The following is a 24,674-nucleotide window of genomic DNA, read 5'->3' as shown; positions in this document are numbered from 1 at the left end:
GGATTGGTAGGGACAGGAGGGACAGGTAAAGTAGAGTACAATATTAATATGGGGAGGCAGTAGTGGGTGAGAGACTGTGTGGAAGGGCAGGAGGAGAAGTATGAGGCCAAGGAGGAGAGGTGAGAAGGAGAGGGATGTGGCAGTCACTCTGTGTGTGTGTGTCTGGGGACAGAGTGATAAAGGGGACACAAATCACTGCGGTCACACAAAGTTGACTCTAATGGCACTACTGGCCCTCCCCGGGCTTTTAACAGACCACACTGCAGCTCCACCCACCACCATACACAACCCTGCCATGCCCGGGAGGGACCAATGAAAACCAGCCGCCAGAAAATTACCTCCAAATCTGAGCGCATTCACACCTCAATGCATGGGCAGTCAGAACAATTTACTGCAATGTCTCCTCACATGTCTTCACAACTTCCCATGCTGAAGGAATTATTAGAGGACAGACTTGAGGGAGAAGAAATCTATTTTATACGCTACATGAACAAAAGTATGTGGACACATCTCATTCCAAAATCATGGGCATTAATATAGAGTTGGTCCCCCCTTTCCTGTTACAACAGCCTCCACTCTTCTAGGAAGGCTTTCCACTAGATGTTGGAACATTGCTGCGGGGACTTGCTTCCATTCAGCCACAAGAGCATTAGTGAGGTGGGGCACTGATGTTGGGCGATTAGGCCTGGCTCGCAGTCGGCGTTCCAATTCATCCCAAAGGTGTTTGATGAGGTCAGGGCTCTGTGCAGGCCAGTCAAGTTCTTCCACACCGATCTCGATAAACCATTACTGTATGGACCTCGCTTTGTGCACAGGGGAATTGTAATGCTGAAACAGGAAAGGGCCTTCCCATAACTGTTGCCACAAAGTTCGTTTAGAATGTCATTGTATGCTGTAGCATTAAGATTTACCTTCACTGGAACTAAGGGGCCTAGTCCGAACCATTGAAAACAGCCCCAGACCATTATTCATCCTCCACCAAACTTTACAGTTGGCACTATGCATTGGGGCAGGTAGTGTTTTCCTGGCATCGGCCAAACCCAGATTCATCCGTCGGACTGCCAGATGGTGAAGTGTGATTCATCACTCCATGGACCGCGTTATAACTCTATTCAGAGTCCAATGGCAGCAAACTTTACACCACTCCAGCCAATGCTTGGCATTGTGCATGGTGATGTTCTTAGGCTTGTGTGCAGCTGCTCGGCCATGGAAACACATTTAATGAAGCTCCCGACGAACAGTTCTTGTGCTTACGTTGCATCCAGAGTCAGTTTGGAACTCGGTATTGAGCGTTAGACAATTTTTACGCGCTACATGCTTCAGCACTCTGCGGTCCTGTTCTGTGAGCTTGTGTGGCCTACCACTTTGCGGCTGAGCCGTTGTTGCTCCTAGATGTTTCCACTTCACAATAACAGCACTTACAGTTGACCGGGCAGCTCTAGCAGGGCAGAAATTTGACGATTTGACTTGTTGGAAAGGTGGCATCCTATGACGGTGCCACGTTGAAAGTCACTGAGCTCTTCAGTAAGGCCATTCTACTGCCAATGTTTGTCTATGGATTCGCATTGCTGTTTGCTTGATTTTATACACCTGTCAGAAATGGGTGTGGCTGAAATAGCCGAATCCACTCATTTGAAAGGGTGTCCACATACTTTTGTATATATAGTGCATTCGGAAAGTATTCAGACCCCTTGACCTTACTCTAAAATGGATTAAATCGTTTTTTCCCCCCTCATGAATCTACACAAAATACCCCATTATGAAAATGTAAAGACAGGTTTTTAGATTTTTTTAGGAAATGTATAAAAAAAAATATATATACTGAATATCACATTTACATAAGTATTCAGAGCCTTTACTCAGTAATTTGTTGAATCCCCTTTAGCAGCGATTACAGCCTCAAATCTTCTTGGGTATGATGCTACAAGCTTGGCACATGTTTATTTGGGGAGTTTCTCCCATTGTTCTCTGCAGATCTTCTCAAGCTCTGTCAGGTTGGATGGGGAGCGTCGCTGCAAAGCTATTTTTTAGGTATCTCCAGAGATGTTCAATCGGGTTCAGGTCCGGGCTCTGGCTGGGCCACTCAAGGACATTCAGAGACTTGTCCCAAAGCCACTCCTGCGCTGTCTTGGCTGTGTGCTTAGGGTTGTTGTCCTGTTGGAAGGTGAACCTTCGCCCCAGTCTGAGGTCCTCAGCGCTCTGGAGCAGGTTTTCATCAAGGATCTCTGTACTTTGCTCAGTTCATCTTTCCCTCGATCCTGACTATTCTCCCAGTCCCTGCTGCTGAAAAACATCCCCACAGCATGATGCTGCCACTACCATGCTTCACCGTAGGGATGCTGCCAGGTTTCCTCCAGACGTGACGCTTGGCATTCAGGCCAAAGAGTTCAATCTTGGTTTCATCAGACCAGAGAATCTTGTTTCTCATGGTATGAGTCCTTTAGGTGCCTTTTGGCAAACTCCAAGCGGGCTGTCATGTGCCTTTTACTGAGGAATGGCTTCCGTCTGGCCACTCTACCATAATGGCCTGATTGGTGGAATGCTGCAGAGATGGTTGTCCTTCTGTAAAGTTCTCCCATCTCCACAGAGGAACTCTGGAGCTCTGTCAGAGTGACCATCACCCGATTGTTCAGTTTGGCCGGGTGGCCAGCTCTTGAAAGAGTCTTTAAGGTTCCAAACTTCAACCATTTAAGAATGATGGAGTCCACTGTGTTCTTGGGGACCTTCAATGCTGTAGACATTTTGGTACCCTTCCCCAAATCTGTCCCTCGACACAATCCTGTCTCGTAGCTCTACGGACAATTCCTTTACCTCATGGCTTGGTTTTTGCTCTGACATGCACTGTCAACTGTGGGATCTTATATAGACAGGAGTGTACCTTACCAAAATCATGTCCAATCATTTGAATTTACCACAGTTGGACTCCAATCAAGTTGTAGAAAGATATCAAGGATGATCAATGGAAACATGATGCACCTGAGCTCAATGTCAAGTCTCATAGCAAAGGGTCTGAATACTTATGTAAATAAGGTATTTCTATTTTGGTTTTTTAATAACTTTGCAAACATTTCTAAAAACTGTTTTCACTTTGTCATTATGGGGTATTGTGTGTAGATTGATGAGGATTTGTATTTATTTAATCCATTTTAGAATAAGGCTATAACGTAACAAAGTGTGGAAAAGGGAAGGGGTCTGAATACTTTCTGAATGCACTGTATACTGTATCTCTGGCTTGCAAACTTGATGAAGTCCCTAAGGAACGACAACATGTTTACGATATTCATACCCGGGTGTGTGTTTGTGAACGTAAGGCAGCAGAGTTTGTAACCAACCAAAGCACTCACTGCTGTCTGAAGGTCCTCCATCTCTGGGTGGCCTTTCCTGCTAAATGCCCTCCCCAGCTCTGAGACTCAATCTATTTGGTCTTAAATCCTCTGTAAAGTATCACCCAGGAAAATGTATTCTCCTGCACACAGCACAGAACGAGCAGTCAGTCACAAATTCTGGGTCCATTACACTGATTGAAACATCCCTGCGTTCCTCCATCCCTCCTCACCTGTGTACAGACGTTGGAGTCTAATAAACCCCCCAGGCCAAGAGGCAGTGGAAACTCTTTTAAATCTTTCTCTGACTGTTAGCAAACTCCTCAGGACAGAAAAATCCCCCCCCCCCCCCCCCCGAGATGACAAATTGAGTGTTTGAGAAAGCACTCTGCTGGATTCTTCTACCGCTCTCATTTCAGAGTGTCTCTCTAAAAGGGCCATGAAAAGGAACTACTTCCTGTCTGTCCGCCACAGAGGGAGAAAGAGGGATAGAGTATAGAACTATGCTTTGAGGAAGGAGGGCTTCATTATACAATAAAATAGAGAAATCTTTTTACATCCCCGGCTCCATCACGTGGGTGTTTCCTCTGTGATCTCTTACGCACGTTGAGAGAGTGGTGGTGGTGAGTGTTCGGGGGTTCTCCTTCATCTCCTTCTTTTAAATAAAATACATGGGTTCACCAATTTGTCAAGGAAACTTATCAGTTTACAATAACCATCCAATAACTTGAAGTGTCCAGCAAGCTCCCAGAATGCCCGAACGATGACACATGGATGGATACAACACTGGTCAGATCCCATTTGTTCCCCGTCTGAATCACAATAACAATTGGATTAGTTCTTTCTGTAATTGCATCATTACTTACATGTAAGACCGATCCAATTCAATTACATGCTTGTCTCTGTGTCTCCCGATGGAAGAACGCCAGTGGTGGCGGATGGCAAGCGTGACATTTCAAACCCAGTTTCACTGATGGATTGATTTGATACACAATGTTGCATCTGGCAACAGCGATAAGGGCAACTCCCCGCAGGTCTGTCTCTTTGAATGCTTTTATATAGCAGCCAGAGTAGATGGATGATAAGCCGTAATACTTCAGAGACACATTGTTATCAGAGTCTTCTAGATACACTAGAGATGAACACATCACATCTTCCTTTGCTCTGAGCAGTTTGAAAAAACAGTCTGTCTGGTGGAACCAAAAGAGTTACGGGAGGCCCATTCTCATTACCAGCCTAAAGAAAGCAGCTTAAAGTTTAAGTGATAAGTTGGATAAAAATGGCGCTGAACTTCATTGTGTCTTAAATGGGCCAGAAAAGTAAAACCGTCCCACAGAACATACACCAGTGATGAAAAATGGCCCCACTCTCATTTCCTTAAATAGCCAATTAGGCAACCATAGCTAAGCGGCACACTCTCTCATTTAAAATTCATGATTGCATACAATAGAGGGGAATAGATAGATGGAACAGGGAGAGAGAAAAGCTCTATGGTCTATGTAAAAGTACTTGTCAGCGTGTTAACTCCATCATACAATAGTGGGACATTGTGTTCATATTCCACTAGCTAGCTATGTGAGACAATTTCAGAATAATTAGCTAATAAGCTGTGCGACCTAGGTTTTCTTCTTCAACAGAATTGACAGTGTTGTAACCCCAACACACACTTTGTCCTCATATACTAAAAATAACAGGTTTTTATAAGAGAGAGTACCAGTCAGTTGAAAAGGCAGACTTTTCAAATATGTTTGGTTCTTCTCGTTAATTAGCAGAGTTTGGTCTAAAACAGACAACAGATCCACGCTCCACTGAGGAGAGACCATTGTTGCAATGTGTGTGTGTGTGTGTGTGTGTGTGTGTGTGTGTGTGTGTGTGTGTGTGTGTGTGTGTGTGGGTGCGCTCTTCTCCCTCTCTCTGTCTCTCGCCTGCGTTGTTTCGAAATTCTCCTGAGATTAAACTTTGCAGTAGAACATTGTCTGAACACAAAGTAAACAAACAGTGATGTCTGACTGGTAAAACAAGTGTTCCTCCAACCATGATGCGTTTCTCCCCCTGCCTTTAAAACGACCATGCTTCTGTTCACTAGGTGTTCTCAGATATACGTGAAGAAGCACCGCGCTGTATTCCGTCATCGTGAAAGTACCTGGTTTAGAGCCTTCAGCCACAGAGCCGTTGTAGACCTGGTTCTGGAACTCTGGCCGGTTGTCGTTCATGTCGATGACGTAGATGTACAGGTCTATGGGGCTTTCCACCTTGTTCCCGTTCATGTCCACCGCATGGGCCCGCAGCTGCAAACAAAACAAGGAAACCATACGAGCATTGTATAAGTCCTGTAAATGCCACAGTAACTCTGACGATATATAATGCGCCACTGATCGACATGAAACGTCACACAAGACAAAATGGACACAAACATGACAGCAGACAACGCATACGGGCTGGAATTCATCCTGTAACTGCAATTATTTCTGTCATTGCAGATCTCTTTCACAAGTATGTTTACTGTAATTGCACACTAGAGTGTCCATGAAAATCCACTATCTCTGACCATTGAATTCCTGCCATGCAACCTTGATTTTGATTGCTGGTTGTGGGAGGTTTGTTAATTGGAAGCTCCACAACTGAAGCAATAATTCCAGTCTTTTATTTGTGGTGACAGAGAGAGCCTGCTGGAGTGCCTCTGCTGATAATTGCCAATAAGAGAAAGAGAATATAAGGTGTTGTGTCCAAACACAGATACAGCCTGAGGTGTGTGCTGCTCAGCTCACACAGCAAGAGCCCCAGAGAACACCTAGAGAGTCCATTCTATTCAACACAACTCATGTGGTGTCTGGCTTTTGTTCTCCCAGGGAAAATGACTGTCCTGGTTGGTTTGTGCAACAACACCACTGATTGGCCACAATGTCTTTTACTGAGATTAGCAGATAAGCCATTCTACAAAAATTCCCTGTGAATCACAGTGTGAGAAAAGGAGAGCGAGAGAGATGGAAGGAGCACGCCTCGTGTAATACCAGTAATGAGTCAGATACACAGAGAGAATCACAAAGAAACAGTGGGGGACCCTAAGAGGAAAGAGTGACAATCAATACATACACTGCTATGACTTCTTCTCCAACCCGGCTGTAACAACCCCATGTCTGAAAATACCCATGTTGACTAAAGATGTCTCACAGCTCCAGACAACATTATGTTGGAGAGAAGCTTTGAAAGGCAAAGAACACCCTAATTGTCTCTCCCAATAGCTCTGTAAAAACATACAGCCTTAAAAACCTGGACAGAGACAGAGAGCCTGTGGTTAGAGGTTGTTGTTCTCATACACCTTCACAGCCATGTGGGCAGTGGATCCTTTTATTACACTAAGTACAACATTGACTAATAGAATCTCTGTACTATTCACAGGAAGAGGCAATGTTCTTTTGAGGACTGAATGGTACAAAGGAGCCTCAAGCTACAGCATCTATACCTGCCTTCCTGAAAAAATGACTCATCTTGCTTTTGAGTCTCTTCCGTATAGTGTGGAAACACACACACACAGATGTCACATTGGCTGACTTCTGCTCTTACACACACACACACACACACACACACACACACACACACACACACACACACACACACACACACACACACACACACACACACACACACACACACACACACACACACACACACAGTATAAACGCATTCAAACCCTGTTGCTTCAGCCACTTAATATTCCCCCAGACGATGAGTTTCCATAGGCCAGAGCACAACAAACAAACATAGAGCGAAACACAAACAAACAAGCCCAATCTGTTTTCTCAGCTGTGGGCTCTGCATGGTGAGTGGGGAAAGGGGGGTGGGGGATGACAGAGCCAATGGAAATTTGATCTGAGAGCCTGGAGGAGTGTGTGAGGAGTGTGTGAAGAGTGTGTGTGGACTGCTAATGTGTGGTTTTGGGCCGGTCATTAGCATGCTGGAGGGCGGGCCTGAAAAACACAACCACGGGGAGAAAACTCTACCAGAACCACCACAGCAACCTCTGATGGGGTCTGTCCAGACACACACACAAACCCACATGTAGAAACATGTTACGTACGCGCACACACAGCTACCGGGTTGCAAAGCTACTGGTAATTTCCCAAAGTTATCAGAATCTTTGGTAATTTAGCTAACTAAAAGTTAATCGAAGGCAATCTATGATAACTTTGGTAATTTATACTTGAACAATATATATTTTTTTAAACGTATATGGCAATTTTTCGCATGGATTAGCCATAATTTCTCAGATCAAGAATAGACTGACAAGTTTCAGAAGAAAGTTATTTGTTTCTGGCCATTTTGAGCCTGTAATCGAACCCGCAAATGCTGATGCTCAAGATACTCAACTAGTCTAAAGAAGGACAGCTTTCAGCTGTGCAAACATAATTGCAAAAGGGTTTTCTAATGATCAATTAGCCTTTTAAAATGATAAACTTGGAATACCTAACACAACATGCCATTGGAACACAGGAGTGATGGTTGCTGATAATGGGCCTGATAATGGGCCTGATAATGGGCCTGCCGTTTCCAGACACAATAGTCATTTACAACATTAACAATGTCTACACTGTATTTCTGATCAATTTGATGTTATTTAAATGGACAGAAAATGTGCTTTTCTTTCAAAAACAAGGATATTTGTAAGTGAACCAAAACTTTTTAATGGTAGTGTATTAAAAAAAAAAAAAGTATTATATATATATATATATTTTATTTGATTACTTTATATAGTCTCCATGTGATAAGGTCACACAGATGGACAGATATAACAACAGACACCTTTTATAATCTGAAGTACCCCAAAAGGCCACTAGACGTCATGTTATAATTATAATTCTTTTACTTCTAAGTTACCAACATTCTGGTAGTTTACTGGTAAACTTCGAAAGATTCCAGTAATATACCCTTCATCGCACACGCGCACACACACACACGCACACGCACACATACACTTCTCCAGTGTGCCTCCCAGCTGCTCTCTCCCTACAGCTGTCTGTGGAGAGAAACTCAACTTCACCCACACGCTAACCTCAGAGTTCATCTTCCTCTGGTGGAAGTCTGTCAAAAACACCAGTCATGTCTTTCTTGTCGAAGAACAGACCAGTACATATAAAGTCATCTTCGTCAACCATGAGCAGTAAAACCCGAGAACAGAGAAGGTTCTAAACAGGTAACTCATCAAGTGAGTCTAGTGCTAATTGACATAACACTGACTGAGTGAAGATGCTCTCTCTTTCTTAACTGGTAGGTGACTAACACAAGGATCTTCTCAGGCTCCAACACCAGGCTCCACTCAGGTTCTAACACCAGGATCTAACACCAGGATCTAACACCAGGATCTAACACCAGGCTCCACTCAATTTCTAACACCAGGTTTCTAACACCAGTATCTAACACCAGTATCTAACACCAGGATATAACACCAGGATATAACACCAGGATCTAACACCAGGCTCCACTCAATTTCTAACACCAGTCTCTAACATTAGGCTCTAACACCAGTCTCTAACATTAGGCTCTAACACCAGTCTCTAACATTAGGCTCTAACACCAGTCTCTAACATTAGGCTCTAACACCAGTCTCTAACATTAGGCTCTAACACCAGTCTCTAACATTAGGCTCTAACACCAGTCTCTAACATTAGGCTCTAACACCAGTCTCTAACATTAGGCTCTAACACCAGTCTCTAACATTAGGCTCTAACACCAGTCTCTAACATTAGGCTCTAACACCAGGCTCTAACACCAGGCTCTAACACCACGCTCCTCTCAGGTTCTAACACCAGGCTCTAACACCAGGCTCCTCTCAGGTTCTAACACCAGGCGCTAACACCAGGCTCTAACACCAGGCTCTAACACCAGGCTCCTCCCAGGCTCTAACACCAGGCTCCTCTCAGGCTCTAACACTAGGCTCCTCTCAGGCTCTAACACCAGGCTCCTCTCAGGCTCTAACACCAGGCTCCTCTCAGGCTCTAACACCAGGCTCCTCTCAGGCTCTAACACCAGGCTCTAACACCAGGCTCTAACACCAGGCTTTTACACCAGGCTCCTCTCAGGCTTTAACACCAGGCTCCTCTCAGGCTCTAACACCAGGTTCTAACATCAGGCGCCTCTCAGGCTTTAACACCAGGCTCCTCTCAGGCTTTAACACCAGGCTCCTCTCACGTTTTAACACCAGGCTCCTATCAGGCTTTAACACCAGGCTCCTTATCAGGTTCTAACACCAGGTTCTAACACCAGTTCTAACACCAGGCTCCTCTCACACTTTAACATCAGGCTCCTCTCAGACTTTAACATCAGGCTCCTCTCAGGCTCTAACACCAGTCTCTAACATTAGGCTCTAACACCAGTCTAACATTAGGCTCTAACACCAGTCTAACATTAGGCTCTAACACCAGTCTAACATTAGGCTCTAACACCAGTCTAACATTAGGCTCTAACACCAGTCTCTAACACTAGGCTCTAACACCAGTCTCTAACATTAGGCTCTAACACCAGTCTCTAACATTAGGCTCTAACACCAGTCTCTAACATTAGGCTCTAACACCAGTCTCTAACATTAGGCTCTTCTCGGGCTCTAACACCAGGCTCCTCTCAGGCTCTAACACCAGGCTCTTCTCAGGCTCTAACACCAGGCTCTAACATTAGGCTCCTCTCAGGCTTTAACACCAGGCTCCTCTCAGGCTCTAACACCAGGCTCTAACACCAGGTTCTAACACCAGACCCCTCTCAGGTTTTAACACCAGGCTCTAACACCAGGTTCTAACACTAAGCTCCTCTCAGACTTTAACATCAGGCTCCTTTCAGGCTCTAACACCAGGTTCTACCCCCAGGCTCCTCTCAGGTTTTAACACCAGGCTCTAACATTAGGCTCCTCTCAGGTTCTAACACCAGGCTCTAACATTATGCTCCTCTCAGGCTCTAACACCAGGTTCTAACACCAGGATCCTCTCAGGTTCTAACACCAGATTCTAACATTAGGCTCCTCTCAGGCTCTAACACCAGGCTCCTCTCAGGCTCTAACACCAGGTTCTAACACCAGGCTCCTCTCAGGCTCTAACGCCAGGTTCCAACGCCAGGTTCCAACGCCAGGTTCCAACGCCAGGTTCCAACGCCAGGTTCCAACGCCAGGTTCCAACGCCAGGTTCCAACGCCAGGTTCCAACGCCAGGTTCCAACCCAGGTTCCAACACCAGGTTCCAACACCAGGTTCCAACACCAGGCTCCTCTCAGACTTTAACACCAGGCTCCTCTCAGGTTCTAACACCAGGCTCTAACACCAGGCTCCTCTCAGGTTCTAACACCAGGCTCTAACACCAGGCTCCTCTCAGGTTCTAACACCAGGCTCTAACACCAGGCTCCTCTCAGGTTCTAACACCAGGCTCTAACACCAGGCTCCTCTCAGGTTCTAACACCAGGCTCTAACACCAGGCTGCTCTCAGGTTCTAACACCAGGCTCTAACACCAGGCTCCTCTCAGGCTCTAACACCAGGCTCCTCTCAGGCTCTAACACCAGGTTCTAACACCAGGCTCTAACACCAGGCTCCTCTCAGGCTCTAACACCAGGCTCTAACACCAGGCTCTAACACCAGGCTCTAACACCAGGCTCCTCTCAGGTTCTAACACCAGGTTCTAACACCAGGCTCCTCTCAGGTTCTAACACCAGGCTCTAACACCAGGTTCTAACACCAGGCTCTAACACCAGGTTCTAACACCAGGCTCCTCTCAGGTTCTAACACCAGGCTCTAACACCAGGCTCTAACACCAGGCTCCTCTCAGGTTCTAACACCAGGTTCTAACACCAGGCTCCTCTCAGGTTCTAACACCAGGCTCTAACACCAGCCTCTAACACCAGGCTCCACAGGCTCTAACACCAGGCTCCTCTCAGGTTCTAACACCAGGCTCTAACACCAGCCTCTAACACCAGGCTCCACAGGCTCTAACGCCAGGCTCCTCTCAGGCTCCTACACCAGGCGCCTCTCAAGTGGTAACACCAGGTATCTAACACCAGGCTCTAACACCAGGCTCTAACACCAGGCTCTAACACCAGGCTCTAACACCAGGCTCCTCTCAGGCTCAGGGTTGTTTATAGTTGTTTACAGTTGCCAGTCCAGTCCACTAGACCTTAACAAGCACCCAAGGACCTGTATGACTTATTGATCCCTCCCATGCCAAGAGTTGTAGCAGCAGGTGTACTAACATCCACCAGCCTCATAAAGAGACCAGACACCACGGGGCCAGCCTGGCCAGGTTAGACCTCCACCTCCAACAGACGAGAGGCTCTGGAATAGTGACTGATACTGTAGGAGTAATGACAGACAGGACCTCATCTGGAACTAAGTGGACCAACAGGAACCCTGAGAGATGAGTGAGTCAGGCCAAGGAGAGAGGAGAGAGAGCTGCAAAAAGCAGGGAGCGCCTTGGAATTACTGACTGACAGGATCTTAGAGCTGGCTGCTAATCTGTTATGGAGAACTGTGTGTTTTAAGTGTTTGTAATACAGCTAAATCTGTATTTAGGATTAACACATTTTTTTATGAGCTGGTTTACTAAGGTAACACATACTTGATATTGTGCTATATAGGGTGGCAGGTAGCCTAGTGGTTAGAGCGTTGGGCCAGTAACCGAAAGGTTGCTAGATCGAATCCCCGAGCTGACAAGATAAAAATCTGTCGTTCTGCCCCTGAACAAGGCAGTTAAACCACTGTTCCAAGGCCGTCATTGAAAATAAGAATTTGTTCTTAACTGACTTGCCTAGTTAAATAAAGATAAAATAAAAATAATATATGAGCAGAATTACTGTCTTACCTCAATTAGCCACAAAATCCCTAGTTTGAAAGCAACAGTTTTTCTGTAAGCTGTGCTGTGCCATTTTCCCCCACGTGGGCCAACACCCTAGCAATTCGAGTTCAACCAATGAGCTTCAGCACCTCGCCATATGAGTAACAGCTAGCAAGATGCACATGATGCACCCACAGCAGAGCGAGAGAGAGACAGCAATGATGTGTTGCACACACTGTCTGTGACATAGTACGCAATTTTCGTTTTTTCCCCCGGGAGGCTGTCATTGTAAATAAGAATTTGTTCTTAACTGACTTGCCTAGTTAAATAAATAAATAAGCCCATACGGACTGGGAACCAACAAAAATGTAAATCATGTAATATAATCGTGTTTACAGTAGGGCTATCAGAACGTGAAGTGATTCCTGATGTGGTAGTGGCATTGTTATGAGAAGTGTGCAGCAAGAGTTCACGGGATACATGTTCCAGTCTGACGGTGGTAAACAGGCAACTGTAGACAATGTGTGTGATCCCCAAACAGAACACCCAGAACACCGCCTGTTCATTAGCAGTGGAAGACGAACACACTCCTTTTCCAAGCCGTCTCTCTCTCTCTGCTGAAAAACCTCAATCTAGCCTAATTGACAGCTTGAATGGCTGCAGAAATCTGTGCTTTGTCAAGGCAATCTTTCTTTCATTTCGCACAGAAAGGAAAGTCTGGCCAAAACAAAACCGTGTTGGTAAAGGGCAGTACTCGGAATCAGAGGCAGCAGTACTCGTGATTCCCAGTCTTTTGCTGAGAATATACACTACACGACTTCTAAAACCGCTCACATTTCGCGATTTCCTTGTCCCAAATCTTTCATTCCGTCCACCATCAACCCCAGGAAGTGGGTGCTCACATTAAACGATGATGCCCTAGTTGATCCTGCCCTGCATTTCCTGGTTGCTGTAGGAAAGAAATGCCGGTACGCAAACAGTGAGCTGCTTCATTAGTCTTCACATTATTATGTGTTGAAACATCAAAAAAGAGACGGAGGCGCAGAACATGGACTTAATATGAAATAATTGTTGGTTTCTGTCATGGTAGGAGTCCTGGTAGGATGCAGATGTAATATTGGTGGAGTTTGTTTTGCATGGCCCGGTGCCCCGGGTGTGTGGCGATTTCAATTAAGGACCAATGGAATGTTCTAAAATATTCAAATAGGAACTCGCCCATTGAAAAGGCAGCTGCGTTCTCTCCACAGCACCAGCAATATGTCTTCCATCATCTCGGTCCACACGGTGCATGTTGATATTGCTTTCCTCTTCGCCATCATTGTTTTGGTCTAACATGCTGAACCCTCATTGGCTATTGGCAGCAGAATTTGCCCAATCGCGTGGTAGCACTGCTCATACTACAAGATGCATGACCAAAATATTGGACATGTCAGATATCCGACAGGAGTCTGGAGAACGGAACAGCCATCATCGGTGCGTCCTTGACCCGCTCAAACTACACGAGTCCCGACGTACTGATCCGAGCCCAAGTTCCTAGAACATTTGTTGGAACATTTGTTTTGCGGTGGCAGAAATGTGGCGAATATGTGGCAAAATTGTGTAGTGTTTGCCTGCCATTACTGTCACTGTGAATTTCAGCTGCCACCCTGCACAAACAGACGGACGGACAGACGGACAGACAGACAGACAGATGTGTGGAGGGACAGTAACAAGCACTGTAACTCACATGGTAGGAGGCCCTCTCCTCTCTGTCCAGGGGTCTGGTGACAAACATCTTGCCGTGCACAGGGTCGATGTTGTACACGTCAATGGGAGGCTGGTCCGCCCCTGCTCCAGTGATGCTGTAGCGGATCCCTTTCTCCAGGTCCTGGTCCGAGCGGATCTGGCAGAGGGAGATAAACACTATGCATTACACGCTGTATGAGACAAGCACGGCTCAGAAAGGGTACAGGGCGATATTTGTGGTCCTTTGTAACTCAGTTGGTAGAGCCTTTTGCTTGTAACGCCAGGGTAGTGGGATCGATTCCCGGGACAACTAGAATGTAGAATGTTTGCTCACATGACTGTAAGTAGCATTGGATAAAAGCATCTGCAGCACGTCATAGAATATCACCCTGTGTTGTTCTGACTTATCCGACAGTTTAGATTGAATGAGAGCCTCAAGGTTCCAAGGTTGGTCATGAAGATTCAAGTGAGTCACAATCTAAAACTGTCAAGAGCACTTGACAGGGAATATGATGAAATGTATGATACTAAAGAAGATGTACGGTGAGGCATGCATCTGCTCTGATCAGTCTAACACTTCGTTACAAAGAAGCCCTTTGAGGACTGAACTCAAAGGAAGAGTTGGTAAATGTGCAAGTTAGAGCTAAAGTGCAAAAGAGAAATCTGTCTGCTTGTGATAATTGGTTCTGAGAGGTGTAGCGCAGGTGAGATGGCATATTGAAGATTAGATTTCATCTACTTTTAAGTGGTGGAAAGTTTAAACAATTTTCTCTCAATTTGCATATGTTTTTGTTAGGGCAAACTGTTTGTGTTTTTACGTTTAGAGAATTATTTTTTTGTCTCTGAGGGGATTGAACCATCTCCACGGTAACAAGTAGGGAGGAGTAATCACACATTCAAATTGTAAAAATAAATCCTCGCTCTCCCTCCTATGCAATTTTCCTGGTCTGTGGGGCTGGAAATCATGCGTGAAAAGGAAATTACTTCATCCGACGACCGGCAACTGGCTTTTGCATAAAACATTTCTCTGTTTGAACATGATACCCTTCTCTTAATTTCCTACACATCCATCCTAAACTCACTACCTGCCACAGCAATCTGTTTTCCATGAGCTTCCACTGTCGTCTTTCCCATTTGCAATCAATTCAAATAGCAGACATAATGTCTAATATACAGGTAACTGCCAAAATAAAGGAAACACCAACATAAAGTGTCTTAATAGGGCGTTGGGCCACCACGAGCCAGAACATCGTCAATGCTCCTTGGTATAGATTCTACAAGTGTCTGGAACTCTATTGGAGGGATGTGACACCATTCTTCCAATAGAAATTCCAACATTTGGTGTTTAATTGATGGTGGTGGAAAACGCTGTTCCACAGAATCTCCTGTAAGTGTTCAAGTTTGTTGAGATCTGGTGACTGAGACGGCCATTGGCATACGGTTTACATTGTTTTCATGTTCATCCGGCATTTTTGTACATGATGGGATGTTAATTGCTTACTAACTCAGGAACCACACCTGTGTAGAAGCATCTGCTTTGAATATACTTTGCATCCCACATTTACTCAAGTGTTTCCATTATTTTGGCAGCTACCTGTACATGTGTTGTGTGTAACACTTCCTCTTTCTGAGATCGTGTGTGGGCAGTAGGGCATTTTATCGCAGCCGTTATCTATCAAAGCACTCAGGCAACTCTGATCAGTGTGACTGACTGACTGGAAGCACTGTTCTGTGATGATTACTCTCTCTATCTAATCAGACTTATTCCTCTCCACCCACAGACCCACATCTCTAGTCACACTGACTGGTTGTGGCTACGCAACACTGGAATTTCTATCTCAAATGCGTTTCAGAGAGAGGATATGTAGAATAACAGATTGCTCACACATACTGCTTCCTTGAAATAATATCACCTTTATTAAGAGCTGAGCAATGTGCGGAGGCTGTATATTCTTCCCTATCCCCAAAAAATGTAAAGTCAAATATATTAGTAAAACACACATTCTAGTTGTGGAAAGGTACAGAGTTCTTTAACAGAGCGGGAATGTCAACATACAACAGTATTTTCCCCCTGTGTACAAATGAGGCAGCTCTGTAGGCACCCATGTCTGTGTGTACTGAAATGTTTGACAGGTAAGGGATTCACTCTGCGGGCTCTAACGTGTGCATCAAAATGACTACTTCAGTTGAATCATTCAGGAGGCCGCCATGTGAAAAACACACAGCTGAAATTTCCACATGCCTTGGATCCGCATCCACAGATTCCACACCCAGGCGTGCGGTCTCTTCATAGAACATCAAAGCCACGCTGTGTTGATGACATGTTAAGTTTAATAGACCCAAGAGGAAGGAAGCGTTCACATGTCACTTCGCCTCTGCTTCTAGCTGCTTAGAATTCCACTTTAAGGCCACCTGAGACCAGATGTCACATTCTTGGAGTGTCTCTTAATGAACACTCGTTGTATAGATAAATTGAATAAATGAAGAGGTGCGGAATCTCAGAGTCCTGGGACTCCCCGGAGTGACGACTGCTCAATTGAGTTGTTTGAATGGAGTGCTAATGATGAAAGGCAGCTTTTCTATCCTTCCATCTCTCTCTCCCTCCCTCTCTCTCCCCCTCTCTCTCCCTCTCCTAGATGGGATAGACTAGAAGATGTAAAGGATGGGTTGGTTCTGTGTCTGACAGAACAGATATCTGATAAGTGACACATTTGTAGGTCTTTAAGAGTGACTGCCTTAATTACTGTCAACCGTGGACAGATGAAGAATCAGATGAGAAATTAGCATTCTGTTTAACTCTCCAGGGAGAGGCAGCAAAACACAGACATAATCTAAAGGAATACATTTCCATTTATTGAGCACTGCTGTGCCTCTAATTAGTTCACTAGTGGGAACTTTCAGTCGGTCCATTTAATTGATTCAAGTGTTTCTGATTGCGCCTGTCCATTTGATGTCGACACTGATCGGGAGTAAGTTGATGTTTAGTTGATGTTGGTCATGTTATTTCTTTCTCGTTCAACATTGGATTTTTCCATCCTCAAATGACTTGCAAGAAGCCAGAAATAAATCAAAAAAGAAAGACCTTGTGGACAGATATATTCAGTAAGGTGTGCTACAGGCTAATGTCATATATAAATGGGAATCTGAGGTTTACACACTTTGATCGTTTTTTTTTTTTTTTTTAAATGGTTGAAGGCCGGGCCGCACAAATTCCTTCATCCTATCACGCTTCTCTCGTTATTTTTGTAGGCCGTCATAGTAAATAAGAATTTGTTCTTAACTGACTTGCCTAGTTAAATACAGGTTTAGTGGCAGAACCGAGTTGGGGAAACCCTGGTGTAAAGTGTAAATACAAGGGAGATAGTTGTAACCCTTACTGGCTAACATTGTCATTAAAAGGGCCACTACTTTGTACCACTCTCTACCATGGAGAAAAATAAAGTAGACTAGTCTGAGGTGGCACCTCAACAGTATATGTAGAGAGAGTCAGAGGGATAAGAAATAGTGGTGTTTATTATTTGCACAGTTACCATCAGCCCTGAGACATTGTGACCGTGTGTTGGATAGTAAGAAGGGGTGACGGCAGACAGATCGGACAATGCCAGCCAATCAGGAAACAGGAGATGACTAAGCCTTCTGGGAACCTCTCTGTCACACTGCAGCCGTCACAACTGTCACCCCTAATTAAGAGCTCTCTGCAAATATCTGCATGGCTTTAATGGGAATTATATGCGACACCACCATTTATTCTCACTGTCTGACTGGCAAGTTAACGCTTCCTTTCCCTTTTTCCCTTTATTCTCTCAACACCCCTCTGTCTCTCTGCAAGACTCTCTCTGTCTCTCTCTTAGATGCACATACACATGCACACACAAACCAATGTCTAAAGTTGTGTCAGCAGTCAGAATAGTGAGAATAACATTGCTGTTCACAGGCTTTCCTTTAGGGGGCGCTACAGGCAATCATACAGGGCAGTGACCAGGATGGATACTTCCTCATAGGGGCGTCTAGTGTCTTTGATAACAAGAGGCTACATGATTGAAGTGATATTCAAAGACAGTATAGAGTACGAGAAAAAATGAAATCCCAGAGAAGCACAGGAATCCCTGAATCATCTCTGTTTTGTGCGAAGCCATTTCATTTTGATGATGCATCCTTTTTTCATTCAATCTCTTTGTTCCTTTTGTTCAACATCAGGGAAATGGCAAAAGTACATGCTTTGTTTGACTCCCCCTAAATGTAAGTGTTGTCTTGCTGTGATCCTTCCTGCTGTATGCTTGTCTGTCTTCAAAGAGCTGACAGAAAAGATATCTCTGGTTTTTATGATAGAGAAATTCAGATTCTAGCATAGGGCATTTATTACAAACAAAGTGACAGAGAGAGGTGGAGACAGTGGGAGGGAGGGAGGTAGAGAGAGAGAGAGAAAGAGACTGAACAGACTGAAATAAAATACCAACTAGGCGATATTCAAAGCTCAAGTTTTGCCAGCCAAGTTTTCCGTCCTCATACAAAATAAAATAACAACCTTACATGCAAGAATGCGAGCATATAAAAACACGCCAGTTTAGTGGCACTGGAAAACAAAATGAATTGTTGAGATTTAAAAAAATAGTCACAGTGGAGGTATGCCTGGAGAAGGAGCTGCACTGAGCTCAGGTTTAATATCTCTCAAGTGAGAGCCACTGACAGCCACAGTCGCACACAGTTATCCCTGATCCCATAAAGAACAGCTGTGTCCGCGGCTCTGCACACAGGGTACTCCATTATGGATCGGAAGCTGAATGGGAAATGAACAAAGCACAGTGCAATGGCACTGAAATATGGATTTTAGTTTCTGCTCTCTCTCCTTCGTTACCCCCTCTCCTCTCTCGCCCCTCTGTTCCCTCTCTGCCCCGCTCTCTCTCTCTCTCCCTCGCTGTCATTCCCTGAACAGGTACCACAGAGAGTAGCTCCATCAATATAAATGAGCAATAGTAGCCACCTGAGGAGGTGGTATTCCTGGGCTGCTATTGACATTCACACTCAGACATTCTACTCCACACACAATGTCCGATTGAGCTAAATCCTCTCAGCCCACGGAGCAACTTGGCCTAATCCTCTACTGCAATAATTGGCCAAATATCCATTACTTTATCTCAGTGAAAAGTTGAAGAATATGTGAAAGATATGTGTGTTCAACTTCTCTCCCTAAGAGATGCTTTGATCTAGGGTAATAGAGGAGAAGAAATACCCCAAAATACAGCAACAAAAACATATTGTCACAAACACCAGATAGGTGTAGTGAAATATGTTGTTCTACAGGGCCAGCCATAGTAGTACGGCATCCCTGGAACAAATTGGGGTTAAGTGCCTTGCTCAATGGCACGTCAACAGGTTTTTCTACTTGTCGGCTCGGGTATTCAAACCAGCGACATTTCGGTTACTGGCCCAACACACTAACCACTAGGGAGATAGTGTTAAGGTAAGAAAACAAAGTGGTGAAGTAACAGGAGAGAAAACAACTTCAGAGGAAATAAATATACATCTGCGCAGAGACACATCTCCAACCTCATAGTCATATCACATAAACAGTCTACATTTACGCTTTACAGCGCCAGCAGCACTTCCCAATACAAACACCATCATATTAAAGACATGCTTTCAGAGAGACTTCATGTCTTCACCGAGAGGCTCTGAGCTTGAGAGTAACCTTGTTGCAAACAGATTTCTTGACATATACATTTTTCCCCCACCTGGTCTTTCTCTGAAATATTCTACAAATTGGTGGTTTGGCCATTGTATCGCAGGCACAAACACACGCGGACACACATATGCACGCAAGCACATGCACACAAACATACCATTACCCTGACGTAGGTGCAGAACGTGGGGTAGAGGGGATAATTAGAAAGAGTACAAATATTAATGGAAATTAAAAACAGACTAACAACCCCAATTATTACATTAGCCGGCCAATTTAGATCAAAGCTCAGAGAAGCCAGCAGGACTTTGTTGAAATAGACCAGTGGCCTCTCTGCATTAACAATCATCCACATACAGGAAGAATAGAATAGAAACAGCCACACATTCTGCCTGCAGGTCAGACTGCAGTATAAAGCCAGCCACATTCCCTTGCTCTCCAGGCTGAATGGATGAGGCACAGGGCAACACTGCTTTTCTCCACCCCATAAAGACAGAGGGCCCTGGAGACAGATGACTCGTTAAATGGCTGCTTTCTTCCCGGTCCCTGAGGTTTCTTAACACGAGGACAATAGGCAGATCCCAGGAGACGGCCGTACAGGGAAACACACTATGTATAATTAGAGTAAAGATGTGGCTGCTGCTGTTTGGTGGGGGAGGAGGAGGAGGAAGGGGAAGAGGAGTGGGGGGGGGGAGGGGGGGCAGGTTGGGTTTGTGCTGCTGCTGCAGTTTTCCTCCACCGCTGCTTGCTAACCTCCCTCCCTTCTATTACCCAATCTACTTCCACGACTCAATCTGCTTCCTCTAGCCTATTCCTGGGAGACCTGCAGAATGCACCAACACTTCCACTCCGGCCAATCACCAGCACCCTGAGGCTACATTAGCGCCCTATTGGCAAGCTGTGGGCAACCAAAGCCTGGCGAATCAGGTGGAGCCAGGAGCTGAATGGATTTTTTGGTTTGGCTGTGGGAGGTGCGAGGCCTGCCAATGAGGGCTCAGGAGTGGCATTGTGTCTCTCTGAGGGAGGCTGCCAGAGGGGTCAAGGCTGAGGACTGCAGGCTGACAGTTATTTAGTGAGGGGCAGAGCTCTCTGTCAGTCAGTGGAGGCAATGCCTTTGTACAGCTAGGCCTGCTGTAATGGGACTGTCACCCTCTAATTGTCCAACTGGGATGCTGCAAATACAGGCACAAGCACTTAGGACACACACACATGCGGGCGCAAGTGGACACACACACGCACATCCTATACAAGTTTCCTAATGCATTTTAATGTTACGTTTTTAATAAAAACTAGCAGTAACATAGAGCCATTATGCTAGACTAAAATAACAGTGGAATATGAATGTATTAATAAACCAATAAAGTGTTCCTATCGAGTTCTAAATAAACAGCATTACCATACCACAGAGATGATTCTCTCCCACACATACACCAACTCCAGCTGCTGAACTCAACACCAGGTTTATTGAGTCGAGAGACAACAGGGTTTCATTTAGTGCCAAAACGGGTTCCTGGAAATGGTGCCCAGTTGTGTACAACATCATCCATTTCTCATGATATGTTACGTCCTGCAAAGACGTACATTTTCCGTTTCCCGCAATTCGTATGATGTGTTATGAATTTCGTACAATATGTGCCGAATTTGTAAGTGCTGAGGGAAACAGCGCCCTCTGTCTCAGTATGGGTAGCCCATGTATCTGTTGCTGTCTGGACCAAAAGAGTACAACATGTTCCCGCCGTAGCATTTGATTGATTGATGCCAGCAAGCATTTGGCCAGTTTGGATTTGGCTTCAGACCACTCAAATCACTTCCTTTGCAAAACATCATTTTCAGAAAAACTTCTCAGTTTCTGGTCTGCTTGTGTTGATGTCCTGCAGTAGCTAGCTTGCTAAAATCGTCCTTTTCCTAAGCCATGGATGGAGATGGGGATTTGGACTTGTGGTTTTGATGGCGATTCTGATCTAACCATAAATGAATATGTTGTGCCACTGGCCTGAGACGATTGAAGTTCAATGTGTAGACTAGTAGGCTCACATTAACCAGCTAGCTAGCTAACTTAGCTGGTTCATTGTTGCCCATGTGAGGAAGTCAGGCTAGCAAGCATTTTAGCTAGGTAGCCTGTGACAACAAAAACTAAAAGTGTACTGTATGACAGAGCCATAGACCGTTTTGCCAACATGAAAGAGAGGAGGATGGCATTGATGTTCAACTAGTCTACAAGCAGGATGAAGGTCTACACCGGTTGTATTCGGCGCATGTGACAAATAACATTTGATTTGTAATATGTATTTTTTACTGGCTTTGCTTGGCTTCCTCAGTGATTTTACCCAAGCACCCCTACTGAACTTGATAACTCCATAACACCTACCCTGAGGTGAGGTCTCATAATATGCATCATTGGTTGTCTTTGGTAAAGGAACAACATGAGCCTAGTCTGATTGGTGTCTGCCTCATTGTCCTTGACGTGGAGAAAATAATGTAATAACTTTCCAAAGCACACAGTCCAGATTACAGCTCCAACCCACTTCAGAGTGGGCGTTCGCCTTCACATACCAGGACCTCAATCAAAGGCCCTCTCATTCCATTCTTCTGCTTGCCCAAGGACTGTGTTTTTACAACCTTATCTCCTATTTTCATCCCTTCTTTTAATATGATTTTGTTCTTTGGTGTGTCTGTCTGACTGGCAGTCAGTGGCGAGGCTTGGTGGGGAGGACAGAGCGAAGCAGAGAGGCTCATCTTACCCCGTTTGGACTGGTTTCCATCAGATGTGGCTCATTGGGTCCAGTCTTAGGTGCTGGAGGAGACAGTTGAGATGCGACTGCCACAAATGGCCTGAAACTAATGCTGCTCTCTCTCACCTCACAGATTTACTATGCTCTTCAAATGGCTTATATCTCCCTCTCTCCTCCTATCTGAACTGTCCCCTTTTCTCTCTTTCATTTCTCTGCTCCCTCTATCTGCTATCTATTTAGGCCTAGCTGTTTTTCAATCTCTATTTCTATTCCACTTCCCTCTGTCATGAGCAAAAATTTATTTGACAGTGAAGGCATCGGAAGCATATTGCATTCTACCACAATGGTAAACCATTGCCACCAAAGCAACACTTCTTGAGATTGATCATGAGTGAATTGCACATAAAACCTCTCTGCAGTGGAATGCTGGGGCTGTTAGTTTCACTCTGATAATTTCCCCTCTGTTCATAAGGGGAAGGGGTTTACTCAATGTGTCATGCAGTAATGTCCCTTATAAACGTGTTTCATAAACGGATCCTGGACCAACACACCACTGCAGCAGCAGCTGGATTGTCCAGGATTTTCAGCACTGCCCAGGGGAGGGAGAGAAAGAGAGGAGGTGGTGGATGGTGATGGTGGAGGTGATGGCTGGCGGTGGTGGGTGGTGATAGTGGGGGTGGTGGGTTGTGATGGTGAGTGGTGGAGGTGATGGGTGGCGGTGGTGGGTGGTGGTGGGTTGTGATGGTGGTGGTGGAGGTGATGGGTGGCGGTGGTGGGTGGTGGGGGTGGTGAAGGTGAAGGTGATGGGGGGCAGTGGTGGGTTGTGATGGTGGTGGTGGGTTGTGATGGTGGTGGTGGATGGTGAAGGTGATGGGTGGCAGTGGTGGGTTGTGATGGTGAGTGGTGGAGGTGATGGGTGGCAGTGGTGGTGGGTTGTGATGGTAAGTGGTTGAGGTGATGGTTGGCGGTGGTGGGGTGGTAGGTTGTGATGGTGAGTGGTGGCTTGTGGTGATGGGTGGTGGTGTGTGGCGGTAGTGGCGGTGGGTGGTGGTAGTGGCGGTAGTGGCGGTGTGGTGGTAGTGGCTGGTGGTGGTGGTAGTGGCTGGTGGTGGTGGTAGTGGCTGGTGGTGGTGGTAGTGGCTGGTGGTGGTGGGTGGCGGAGGCTGGTGGTGGGTGGCGGAGGTGGTGATGGTGGGTGGGTGGTGGTAGTGGCTGGTGGTGGTGAGTGGCGGAGTGTGGTGGTAGTGGCTGGTGGTGGTGGGTGGCGGAGGCTGGTGGTGGGTGGCGGAGGTGGTGATGGTGGGTGGGTGGTGGTAGTGGTAGGTTGTAGTGGTGGTGGGTGGGTGGTATTTTATTAGGATCCCCATTAGCTGTTGAAAAAGCAGCAGCTACTCTTCTTGGGGTCCACACAAAACATTAAACATAATACAGAACATCAATAGACAAGAACAGCTCAAGGACAGAACTACAATTGAAGTTGGAAGTTTACATACACTTAGGTTGGAGTCATTAAAACATGTTTTTCAACCACTCCACAAATTTCTTGATAACAAACTATAGTTTTGGCAAGTCTGTTAGGACATCTACTTTGTGCATGACACAAGTCATGTTTCCAACAATTGTTTACAGACAGATTATTTAACTCACAATTCACTGTATCACAATTCCATTGGGTCAGAAGTTTACATACACTAAGTTGACTGTGCCTTAAACAGCTTGGAAAATTCCAGAAAATGATGTCATGGCTTTAGAAGCTTCTGACAGGCTAATTGACATCATTTGAGTCAATTGGAGGTGTACCTGTGGATGTATTTCAAGGCCTACCTTCAAACTCAGTTCCTCTTTGTTTGACATCATGGGCAAATCAAAAGAAATCAGCCAAGACCTCAGAAAAACAATTGTAGACCTCCACAAGTCTGGTTCATCCTTGGGAGCAATTTTCAAACGCCTGAAGGTACCACGTTCATCTGTACAAACAATAGTCCACAAGTATAAATACCATGGGACCACGCAGCCGTCATACCGCTCAGGAAGGAGACGCGTTCTGTCTCCTAGAGATGAACGTACTTTGGTGCGAAAAGTGCAAATCAATCCCAGAACAACAGCAAAGGACCTTGTGAAGATGCTGGGGGAAACGGGTACAAAGGTATCTATATCCACAGTAAAACAAGTCCTATATCGACATAACCTGAAAAGCCACTTAGCAAGGAAGAAGCCACTGCTCCAAAACCGCCATAAAAAAGCCAGACTATGGTTTGCAACTGCACATGGGTACAAAGATCGTCGTTTTTGGAGAAATGTCCTCTGGTCTGATGAAACAAAAATAGAACTGTTTGGCCATAATGACCATCGTTATGTCTGGAGGAAAAAGGGGGAGGCTTGCAAGCCAAAGAACACCATCCCAACCATGAAG

The 24,674-nt window shown here is 45.3% G+C and overlaps 1 protein-coding gene across 3 annotated transcripts in view; it reads right to left on the bottom strand.

Annotated features, from left to right (window-relative positions):
- Positions 1-24,674, bottom strand: part of LOC106582912 (cadherin-4) — a 256,448-nt gene that overhangs the window by 43,480 nt on the left and 188,294 nt on the right. For all 3 annotated transcript variants that reach the window (XM_014166534.3, XM_014166536.3, XM_014166535.3), the window contains 2 exons: positions 13,851-14,006; positions 5,467-5,611 (listed from right to left, as the gene is read on the bottom strand). In XM_014166534.3, coding sequence (XP_014022009.3) covers positions 5,467-5,611; positions 13,851-14,006 — 301 coding nt within the window. The remainder of the gene's footprint in view (positions 1-5,466; positions 5,612-13,850; positions 14,007-24,674) is intronic.

The sequence above is a fragment of the Salmo salar genome, chromosome 22, assembly GCF_965601325.2.
Source record: "Salmo salar chromosome 22, fSalSal1, whole genome shotgun sequence".
NCBI lineage: Eukaryota > Metazoa > Chordata > Actinopteri > Salmoniformes > Salmonidae > Salmo > Salmo salar.
The sequence above is the reverse complement of the archived record's forward strand: the minus strand, read 5'-3'. Positions and strand labels throughout refer to the sequence as shown.